This window comes from Nematolebias whitei, chromosome 23 (genome assembly GCF_014905685.2).
Source record: "Nematolebias whitei isolate Nwh7 chromosome 23, NemWhi1, whole genome shotgun sequence".
Lineage (NCBI taxonomy): Eukaryota > Metazoa > Chordata > Actinopteri > Cyprinodontiformes > Rivulidae > Nematolebias > Nematolebias whitei.
The window spans coordinates 24,824,010-24,835,649 of record NC_056520.1 but is presented as its reverse complement, the minus strand read 5'-3'; the positions used below and the strand labels follow the sequence as shown (position 1 = coordinate 24,835,649).

The 11,640-nt window shown below is 41.0% G+C and overlaps 1 protein-coding gene across 1 annotated transcript in view; it reads left to right on the top strand.

Annotated features, from left to right (window-relative positions):
* The window catches only part of obsl1a (obscurin like cytoskeletal adaptor 1a), a 75,840-nt gene extending 65,211 nt beyond the window's left edge, over positions 1-10,629 (top strand). Inside the window, exons 20-25 of the mRNA XM_037696706.1 lie at positions 1,635-1,747; positions 1,847-2,000; positions 5,990-6,151; positions 9,719-9,823; positions 9,910-10,176; positions 10,250-10,629. Of these exons, the coding sequence (XP_037552634.1) occupies positions 1,635-1,747; positions 1,847-2,000; positions 5,990-6,151; positions 9,719-9,823; positions 9,910-10,176; positions 10,250-10,527 (1,079 nt within the window). The 3' untranslated portion in view covers positions 10,528-10,629. The remainder of the gene's footprint in view (positions 1-1,634; positions 1,748-1,846; positions 2,001-5,989; positions 6,152-9,718; positions 9,824-9,909; positions 10,177-10,249) is intronic.
* Positions 10,630-11,640: the final 1,011 nt, after the last annotated feature.

Below are 11,640 nucleotides of genomic sequence, written 5' to 3'. Positions count from 1 at the left end.
GAGTCATGACCAGTTTTTCGAAGCATTTAGCGACTATCGGGGTGAGGGCCACTGGCCGATAGTCATTCAGACCAGTCACTGTAGAGCTTTTTGGGACTGGGATGATGGTGGCAGTCTTCAGGCAGGTGGGAACTGTCTCCAGGGTAAGTGAGGTGTTAAAGATGTCTGCCAGCACCTCACATGGCCGGATCTACTTGGGGGGGGCATGGGTCGCTGGCCGGGCCTGTGGGCTCGTCGCTGCAGCTTCCTGGAGGCTCTGCATTGTGGTGGCTGGGGTCACCCGGTTCTTTCCTCTGCTCCTCTCTGGGGGTGTGCGGTTCTCCCTGTTGGGAGACTCTTGGGGCTCTGGGCCTGTGGGCTGCTGTGTGTCTGTGGCTCCGGTCCTCCCTATGTTGCCATTGTGTCCTGGGGGGGCGGGTCTGTGGGCCCCCGCATCCACTATTGGGCATTCTTTTGGAGAAATCTGGTGGTGGCGGGCGTGCTTGCGCGGGTGTTTGGATTCAGGTGCTTTGACAGATGCACACTAGGTTGGGTAGTGGTGGAAGCTAGATGATTCCTTGTGCGATGTCGAATGTTTCATGGTGATATTGTGGGTGGCATTGTGCTGTGCATGTTGTTTTGTCATGGTGGTCTCTCGTCTTATCTTCTTCTCTTTTATTATTTATTTATTCTTCTTTCTTCTCTTTCTTTAAAAAAAAATTGAGCGATGATGATAAGTTCATTGAAACACTTCACAATGTTTCTACACTTAAACTGAGCTCACAAAAAAAAAAAAGGGTTCACAGGACAAAAGAGTGCAGAAGGGAACCGCGGGGGGGGAATTGAGGAGGGTAGGGGATGGGTTTAAAAAAAAAAAGAGGAAAAAAAAAAAGACATGTTCCTGTTTTAGTTTTCTAGTATTCTACATCGTCTACTTCGTACATCTAGCTGTTTTTTGTTTCTTTTTTTTATACCAATTTCTTTCATTTATTCTTCTCAATTTACATTCTTTCTTTTATGATTATAAATGGTAAATGGACTGTATTTATATAGCGCCTTTCTATCTTATTTCAAGATACTCAAAGCAATTTACACTACAATCTGTGTCCTGATTTACCCATTCATACAGCACTCTACTAGATCTCTGCAAAGCTAATTGAACAAATCATTCTAAATAGACTAATCAGAGCTTTGTCTATTGTTGTCTTTGCCACTTTTGTCATCATTCTTTTCTAAAATCTGGTCTCTCTTGTAAATGAGTCCCCGAGGCTCAATGAAACTAACCTGTTTAAATAAAGGTTGAATGAATGAAAAAAAAACATGCATATTTTTGGTCTGTGGGAGGAAACCGGAGTACCCGGAGAAAACCCACGCATGAACAGAGAGAACACGCAAACTCCACCCAGAAAGGTGCCCTGGCTGGGATTCAATCTGGTGACCTTCTCGCTGAAAGACCAACTCTACCAACTGAGCCACCATGCCGCCCTGTCTCAGCTTTTCTTATAACAAAATCAATTTCATGAAAGTCAACATTTTTCTGGACGCTTTTAGAGGGGAAGGTTTTGTACGCTTGTGAAATTGTTGAAATCTGTGAATCAGTGGTCATAAATCTGTGTTGTTTGCTGACTGATCATTTGGATTGACTAAATTTACAGAGACACCTGTGTCTATCCTGAAACCACTAACGGATGTTCGTGTGGAGGAGGAATTTCCTGCCACTCTGGAGTGTGAATTCTCCAGACAAAATGTGGAGGTCAAATGGCTTAAGGTAAAGAACACCTCAAAATGCTCTTATTTATTTTATTTTATCGTCTATTTTTCTCTCTTGCTTTCTAAACCCAAAATAAACATTTCATTTCTACATTAGAACGGGGTCGAGCTAAGGCCAGACAAGAACGTTCGGATCTACTCTATGGGTCGAAAGAGGTTCTGTCAGATCCTTCAATGTACCCGAGCTGATTCAGGTTTCTACAAATGTGACACAGGAGAAATCAACACTTCATGTGCTCTGGAGATTTATGGTATGTCTTAAATGCACACTCTCCGAGCATACATCCTACTAAAGCCTTAATCAGTGGTGCCCCAATACGTCAATTGCGATCTACCAGTCGATCGCAAAGGTATTTTGGGTAAATCGCATGGCATTAAAAAAATAGACGTCAGCATATCATCCATCCTTACAATGAAATTTGTCACTTGATTGACATACAGGGCAACCAGTATAGTAGGTAGATCACTTTGACTTGGTCATTTTAAAAGTAGCTCGCATGCTGGAAAAGTGTGGGCACCCCTGCCTTAAATCAACACACCTTGAATTTGTGTTTTAATTGAAGACAATCTGATATCAACTCATAGAGTTAAATAATACCACTAGAGTGCGTTTTGCACATCCCGCCCATTATCGGTGACATCATGGAGAAGCTTGAATGGTGACCAAAACAGGCAACTGCTCGCAACCAACAAAACAAAAGTTTAATTAACAGCAAGCCCAGCTGGATCTGTGTTACAAATTATTATTAATATCTTTACAATAAATTCAAATAATTTATAGTCTACATTGATTTCTTAGGAAAATATATTGAATCTAACCAATGTTGATGTAAACTAGCCCTGAAATCAGTCAATAATTGATGACCAACTTCCAAGGATTTCAATACATTTTATCTGGTTTAATATTTATGACTTCTATCTAGTTGCTAAATTTGAAACTAATGTTTTTAATGTGTAAATTGAGTAAATGTAGGTTCTGCTAATTGCAGCTAAATGCAGCGATCAGTGTGTAATCCAGGGGTCTCCAAAGCATGTGGCTTGCGACTCTTTTCAAATAGCTCCTCAAAGGGGTTAATGTTGGAGAATGATCTCGTTCTCTGACCTTGTTTACTTAAAAGAACCATTCTCATGGCAGGTGAAGATTTTTAACTGGTATTTTACTTGAAAGGGCAGATTTCAGGACAGGTTACATACATAAACATACACAATGTATACACATGAAAACCAGTCACAGAAAAAAGCGATGAGCCACATCATCTGCTTGCTTTTATAATCCTCTCAACTCAGCGTTCACCATAGCTCGGGGTGTCCTTGAAGCCAACTGCTGTCTTCTTACACAGCACTCGGTTTACACAAACATATGGTTCATGGGCAGAAGTTCGAAAGTGTTTTGGGAGATGGTTTGTCTTCTTTTGGGCTTCTTGTTTTCAGGGCAGAGGGCAAGAATGTTCTTAGCCATAATAATAAAAACATCCATCACCTTTGACCAAAAATTCCCTGACAGTTAATAAAAAAAATCGGAAATAGTCAAATTTGATTTGTGGACAAACTTACATTTATGTCCAGTCAAAATCATAGATGCCCCACCCCTTGCTTCCACTAAAAGATTATTTGACAATAAGTTGTCAAGCAGTTATGATGATGTTAAAGTAACTGGCGCCAGACCTAGAATTATCTGGGCCAGTAATGTGATTCACAGGCTAAGAAGCGCTGTGGATCTGTGGTGCACTGGCTGTGGATCGATGAAGAGAACGTTGGATTAGCATCTCTCACAAGCTAGCACCATTTTATTTCTGATTCGTGCTAAGTAGAGCTTGAGAAGAAACTGCTCAGTCGACCCACAGGAGCATACAAGCACCACCTACTGCTTTGGTGGAGTAAGTCCATGATGCGTTCAAGTCACTCTATTAGAGTAGTAAAAAATTAAGAGGGGTGTCTGTTTTTTTTTTTTTATAAGCTAAATATAATATTTTCAACCTATTACATCAAGCTTGATGAGTCGGAACCACGGCAAAGAGCTATCTCGGTAAGAGACAAAAAATGTACCATTTTTATCAATTCAGTTCATTTTATTTATATAGCGCCAAATCACAACAAAGTTGTCTCAGGGCACTTTACAGAAACATTCACATACATAAAAGCCAATTAGTAAAGTTCTTTATCTAAGGAATTCAGCAGACAAGTTGAATATTGGCTTTGTTGCAGTCTCCCATCCTGAGCAAGCACAGTGGCAACAGTGGAAAGGAAGTGGGAAACAGATTTTTTTTCCTACAAATGTTTCTAATAAGCGAGTGTGCCTGATCTGCATAGCAAGCATGTTAGTTGGGAAAAGATGCTATGTGGCGCGCCATTTTATCAAAGTTCACAGCAATTTTTAGTGGAACTTTCCTCCAGGTAGCAATCTTCAAGAAGCCAAAGTTAAGCAGCTAAAAACATCACTTCAGAGGCAACCACTCTAGGGGGGCTGAGATGGTGTAGAGGCAGGGCAGCCGACCTGGGACCCAAAAGTCCCAGGTTCGATCCCTAGTCTTGATCTCGTGGTGTCTCTGAGCAGGACACCCTCTCCCCAATTGCTCCCCTTGTGCTTTCCATGGCTGCCCACTGCTCCACTTGGTGGTGGATGGGTTAAATGCAGAGAGCCAGTTTCACCATTGCATGGGAACATACAATGATGACAACACATAACTCCTTATTATATAATTATTAACTGTCCTTTTTCACCAACCTCTCAAAGACCATCAATGCATCAACAGAAGCTTCGTTTAGAGTGGCGCACAAACTAACCAAGCACAAAAAGTCCTTCTCTGATGATGGGACTATAAAGGAGGTTTTCACCTTGGTGGTTGAAACTCTGGTCCCGGACTATAAAATGAAGACACATATTTTATCTGCTACTGCCCATGTGCAACTCTGTGTTAATATGGTCGCAATGTGAGTGTCTGCGCTATCCATGAATGCACTTAAAGATCTCAAATCTGACATAGACAAGTGCAAAAGGTTTTGAATTCAGTGCGACAAGTCTGTCAACGCAAATGATACACCGAAGCTGGCTCTTTATATTCGGCTGGTGTTTGGTGACTTTTCCACCAAAGAAGAATTTTTAACCTCACTCCCTCTAAAAACAACAACCAAGGGAGTTGATTTTTACTCCACAGTGAAAGACTAGTTAGTAGCAAAAAAGGTCTCGGATGGAAAGTTGATGTCTGTGACTGGTCAAAATGCACATTTATTTAAATTCAATTTTTCTGTAATGTTTTATTATGAGTTTAGGATACCAATGTTTTACAAATGTGCAGCCGAAACAAACTTATCCCAATGGTTTGGGTGACTATAGGTTATAAAAATGAATGTTAGAAAGCACGAGTAGCTCTTGGCCCTTCTCAGATTGTGATAGCTCTCAAAGGAAAAAAGGTTGAAGACCTCTGGTCTAATCTATACCTACGCTTAAAAGTACATTTTTAGAATTCAGGCAGTGAAAGCAGATAATGAATTGTTCCTGGAGGCAACAACAGTTTGGACTATTTAATCATTTGTACTATATTGTAGCTTGAATGTACAGCAAAGCAATTTCTGTCACAGAAGCTACCATCTACGAGTTAATTCAATAATTATTTAAGCAGCTTTATAGGCTGCTTTTAAATGGGTCCATAATTAGCTTCAGTTTTGGTCGGATCATTTTCACATTGAGGTAAACAATATCTGCTGACGTGTGAAAGAAGACATGTTTTCCTTTTTCTCTTCTGTTGCTACATCCGTAGCACGCGCAGCTTTCTCCGGCTACTCCTGTTTCCTCCCACATACCAAAAACATGCATGTTAGGCTGTTTGATAACTGAATTGTCTCTAGGTGTGAGCGAGAGAGTGAATGGTTGTTTGTCTCGTTTGTCTCTATGTTTCTCTGTGATGGACTGGAAACCTGTCCAGGGTGTCCCCCGCCTCTCGCACAGTGATTGCTGGATATGGGCACCAGTGACCCCCATGACCCGAAAAGGAAGAAGCGGGTAAAGATAATGGATGAATGGACATTTTTTACATAGTCAACCCTTATCTATTTAGTCAAAACACTAAGTGTAGAAGTTTATCCATTTTGTGAATGGCCATCGTTGCTGCAGTGAATCACAAGGTCACGTGACCTGTGCACGTTCTACTGTTTTATTTAACTCTATGTATCAACTGTACTATGCCGTGATCTAGTGGACAATTTCATAATTTTATTTATTAAATTTCTTCCTGACCTTCAGAGCACAAGCTGGAGATAGTGCAGGATCTGGAAGATCTTTACATCCAGGAAGAGCAGAATGCTGTCTTTATGTGTGAGGTTTCTCTGGAGGATGTGACTGGGGAGTGGTACAAGAATGGTCACAAGATCCGGCCCAGCAGCACCACAAAGATCCGTACTGAAGGTCAGAAACTGCATGGTGTTGCTTTATGACACTTGAAATGGGACAAACATCCCAGCAATAGCCATATGCACTGCCTGGCCAAAAAAAAGTCACCACCAAAAAAAGGTCACACACTAATATTTTGTTGGACCACCTTTAGCTTTGATTACATCATGCATTCACTGTGGCATTGTTTCGAAAAGCTTCTGCAATGTCACAAGATCTATTTCCATCCAGTGTTGCATTAATTTTTCACCAAGATCTTGCATTGATGACTAGGCACTAGACATGATGGGTGCATCACTTCACCTGCCTCTCTTCTTACCCTGATGCGCCCATCACTCTGGAACAGGGTAAATCTGGACTGATCAGACCGCATGTCCTACTTCCATTGCTCCAGAGTCCAATCTTTATGCTCCCTAGCAAATTGAAGCCTTTTATTCCGGTTAGCATCACTGATTAGTGGTTTTCTTAAGGCTACACAGCTGTTCAGTCCCAATTTGTTGAGTTCCCTTCACATCAGAATCAGAAGAATAAACTTTATTGGAATTTCACCGAGATACAATGCGAATATGTACGTACAGTCGTCCGAAGATGGGCGGAGTGCACGAAGCTGCAGCTATAAATAATTAGCGCGGCCCTCTTATTCTTATTCAGAATAATATTTTGCTTAGGTGAGAAAAGGAAAGAAAGCATGAGGAGAGACGGTATTAAAAAAAGATCTCTCACACCGTGTCCTAGACAGGGCACGATTCAAGGCCTAAAAAAAAAACTACCACAGCAAAGCAACATAAACAGCCATTATGTATGTACATACAGGTCCTTCTCAAAAAATTAGCATATTGTGATAAAGGTCATTATTTTCCATAATGTAATGATAAAAATAAAACTTTCATATATTTCAGATTCATTGCACACCAACTGAAATATTTCAGGTCTTTAATTGTTTTAATACTGATGATTATGGCATACAGCTCATGAAAACCCAAAATGCCTGTCCCAAAAAATTAGCATATTTCATCCCACCAATGAAAGACAAGTGTTTTTAATACAAAAAACGCCAACCTTCAAATAATCATGTTCAGTTATGCACTCAATACTTGGTCAGGAATTCTTTTGCATGAATGACTGCTTCAATGCGGCGTGGCATGGAGGCAATCAGCCTGTGGCACTGCTGAGGTGTTATGGAGGCCCAGGATGCTTCGATAGCGGCCTTAAGCTCATCCAGAGTGTTGGGTCTTGCGTCTCTCAACTTTCTCTTCACAATATCCCACAGGTTCTCTATGGGGTTCAGGTCAGGAGAGTTGGCAGGCCAATTGAGCACAGTAATACCATGGTCAGTAAACCATTTACCAGTGGTTTTGGCACTGTGAGCAGGTGCCAGGTCATGCTGAAAAATGAAATCTTCATCTCCATAAAGCTTTTCAGCAGATGGAAGCATGAAGTGCTCCAAAATCTCCTGATAGCTAGCTGCATTGACCCTGCCCTTGATAAAACACAGTGGACCAACACCAGCAGCTGACATGAAACCCCAGTGACTGTGGAAACTTGACAATGGACCTCAAGCAATGTGAATTCTGTGTCTCCTCTCTTCCTCCAGACTCTGGGACCTTGATTTCCAAAGAAAATGCAAAATTTACTGTAATCAGAGAGCATAACTTTGGACCACTCAGCAGCAGTCCCAGGCAAGATGCTTCTGACGCAGTCTCTTGTTCAAGAGTGGCTTGACCTGGGGAATGCAGCACCTGTAGCCCATTTCCTGCACACGCCTGTGCACGGTGGCTCTGGATGTTTCTACTCCAGACTCAGTCCACTGCTTCCGCAGGTCCCCCAAGGTCTGGAATCGGCCCTTCTCCACAATCCTCCTCAGGGTCCGGTCACCTCTTCTCATTGTGCAGCGTTTTCTGCCACACTTTTCCCTTCCCACAGACTTCCCACTGAGGTGCCTTGATACAGCACTCTGGGAACAGCCTATTCGTTCAGCAGTTTCTTTCTGTGTCTTACCCTCTTGCTTGAGGGTGTCAATGATGGCCTTCTGGACAGCAGTCAGGTCGGCAGTCTTACCCAGGATTGCGGTTTTGAGTAATGAACAAGGCTGGGAGTTTTTAAAAGCCTCAGGAATCTTTTGCAGGTGTTTAGAGTTACGTCGTTGATTCAGATGGTTAGGTTAATAGCTTGTTTAGAGAACCTTTTTATGATATGCTAATTTTTTGGGACAGGCATTTTGGGTTTTCATGAGCTGTATGCCATAATCATCAGTATTAAAACAATTAAAGACCTGAAATATTTCAGTTGGTGTGCAATGAATCTGAAATATATGAAAGTTTCATTTTTATCATTACATTATGGAAAATAATGACCTTTATCACAATATGCTAATTTTTTGAGAAGGACCTGTATATGCCGGTGAAGACATTGAATTTTTAAGGGAAAGTCGTAGCATAGTCCAGAGCCCCCCTCTCAGCCATTGTCCATATAAGAGGTGACGTTCATCTTCAGCTCAGTTGAGGTTCTGTTACATGTCCACGGCCTTGGGGAAGGGAGGGGTGAGGAAACAGTCAAAGCATCTTTGTTGTTTTCAAAACATTCCAGGAGGAGTTGAGATAAGTCCGACATCAAGGCCACAATTTGGGTCTGGCAGAACTCGTGAATTGTTGTTTCTGCCTTTTTTTAAGTCTTGCTGGTACATATTCTCTGATGGAACTCCAAAACAGCTGAATTGATCCTTTACTCCAAAAGTTGAGCTCACAGCTTCTCCAGATTATTCCCACCATAAATGAGTGCTGCCAGGAAGATCACAGTCCTGATAACAGCTGCTCCAACTCCCTGTTGCAGCTTCCCACATTCCCACATTGTGCGTGTGGAAATGCTCTTACTTTCACTATCAAGCATAGACCTGAGTGCTACTGTTGTTTTTCTTCAATTTGATTTCACCAAACGTTTAAGTGATCGCCATTTATGATCATTCAGGATTTTTTTCCAGCCACATTTCTTCCTCGAAGACGATGGGTCCCCACTTTCCTTCCAGTTTTTAATAATGCGTTGGACAGTTCTTAACCCAATTTTAGTAGTTTCAACCATCTCCTTAGACGTTTTCTCTGCTTGATGCATGCCAATGATTTGACCCTTCTCAAACAGACTGACATCTTTTCCACGACCACGCAATGTGTCTTTAAACATGATTGTTTAATGAGAAGCAACTCATTGCACCAATTGGGATTAAATAAATTGTTGCCAGCTGAAAGATAATCACCCATGCAGTAATTATCCAATAGGAGGCTCGTACCTATTTGCTTAGTTAAATCCAGGTGGCAACTTTTTTTTTTTTTTGGCCAGGCAGTGTATTTTTATATGGTACAGATTATTAAGGTACAAAGAATAAAACAGAAAATTAACAATTATAGAACACGTTTCTGAAGAAAATGTGTTAATCTAAATAGGAACAGCTAATCTGTAATATTTAGAAGATCTCCAAGTGGACTGATGTTTTGAGTATTGTGGTCTATTTTTCTAAGAAATACGACTTTAAAAGCTTTTAGACTTTGTTGGGAAGAATCAGCTGGGAATAAAATTTGAATCCTCCACCAGGGACCAAACACTTCCTATTGATGTGCAACATTAAAGCCGAAGATGCTGGAGAAATCCGCTTCAGCTCCAGGGATGTTGAATCAACAGCTTACCTTGAGGTAGAAGGTGGGTCATTTGTTTCCCCTTCAACTTTTCTCCTTTTGTTATTAAACTTTTTTCAGTCTTGAACTTCCATCACCATCTAATTCCAGAGCTTCCAGTTTCCATCGTAAGACCACTGCGAGACAAAACAGCCCTGGAGAAACACCGTGTTATCCTTGAATGCACCATTTCTTCCCCCCACTGCAACGCCACGTGGTACAAAGACAAACAGGAGCTGTTTTTTTCAGACCGGATAGAGATCACGGCTGACGGTTGCACTCATAAACTGGTAATCCACCAGGTAGCTGTGGAGGATGAGGGCACCTACAGTTTTGAGGTTGGAGACCACACCTCCAAAGCAAAACTAATGGTTGAAGGTAAAATCTTCACGGGTAAAACCACATCCTCTCATGTTTTCTTCTATTATAACCATGCTTTACACCATTGCAGCCCAGGCTCTTGTGATGGTAAGAGAGCTAGAGGACGTTGAGGTGACAGAACAAGAAACTGCTTCTTTCCAGTGTGAGGTCTCTGTTGCCATTTCCAAGCCTCCAGTCTGGACCTTGAACGGTGCAACTCTTCATCCAGGCCCTTCTGTTCGAATGGACGACCACGGAACGGTCCAAAAGCTCACCCTGAGGGACACCAGCGTGGACATGAGCGGGACAGTCAAGTTTACCTTAGGCAAAGCAAAAAGCAGCGCCATGCTAACGATAATTGGAAAGTAGAGAAAATCACCCTAAAAAATCTCCATGTTCTTGTTTGAATTTTGTTTAAATTGTAACTTTCAGCAGAGCTAAACAAACTGGATATTTATGTCAGTCAAGATAATCTTTTTTTTACAGTGTAGATAATATTTACAGTTGCTTGATCAATATTTTTAGTAAAATACACAATACATTCAAATTGATAAAAAGCTGCCAAAACAAAAACAATTTTTAATTTGTAACAAAAAAAACAAACATACAAAATAAAATTGTACAATTTTCTAATATTTGTGTCGGTACTGAATGTTGGTGCTCTTGTGCAATTGAACTTGTAAAGAAAAGTTATTCCCGCGATTTAAGAATTAACAAATAAATCTGGAATCTACGTATGATGATGGGTGTCATATTATTCTGTGTCTGTGCATGAAGAGCATTCAAAGAAATTTTAAAATGCAAGATCATTTTTGAAAAAGCAAGGGCAAGATAAAAAAAATGTCTTTGGAGAGATAATTGTAAGAAGTGTCACAATTAATTGATTAGCTTGCATTTTTATGAATATAAGTGTTTGCTTTAAAAAACACAAATGACAATTTCTAATTATGAGCCAGAAAATATTGGGTATACAGAGTTAGATCTATTAGAGAACTGATTCAAAACTGTTTTTGTAAATAAATAAAGTCCATGCGCAATAATCCAGGTATACAATCCAACAATTTTCAGTCAGGTCATCTGGACAGTTTCTTTGTACTGAAACGTTTCACCTTCCATTCAGAAGGCTTCATCAGTCAAGGAAACACACAACACAAAACTGATTCTTCCCCCAAACAGCTTACTCCAAAGTGGAACAAACCAGTTAGGTTGGTGCTAAGCTGGTCTCTTTTACACGCCCCCTCCTCTGGTGCCGGCCCTCTTCCTCGTTGACAGTCATGTCAAACTGGTTCAAAACCAACAAAGTCCATGCTCAATAATCCAGGTTTACAATCCAACAATTTTCAGTCAGGTCATTATGCTGCTGCCAGATTCTTAACCGCAGTTAGTAGGAGAGATCAAATTTCTCCAGTTTTAGCTTCACTCCATTGGCTCCCTGTCAAATCAAGAATAGAATTCAAAATCTTACTTCTAACCTACAAAGCT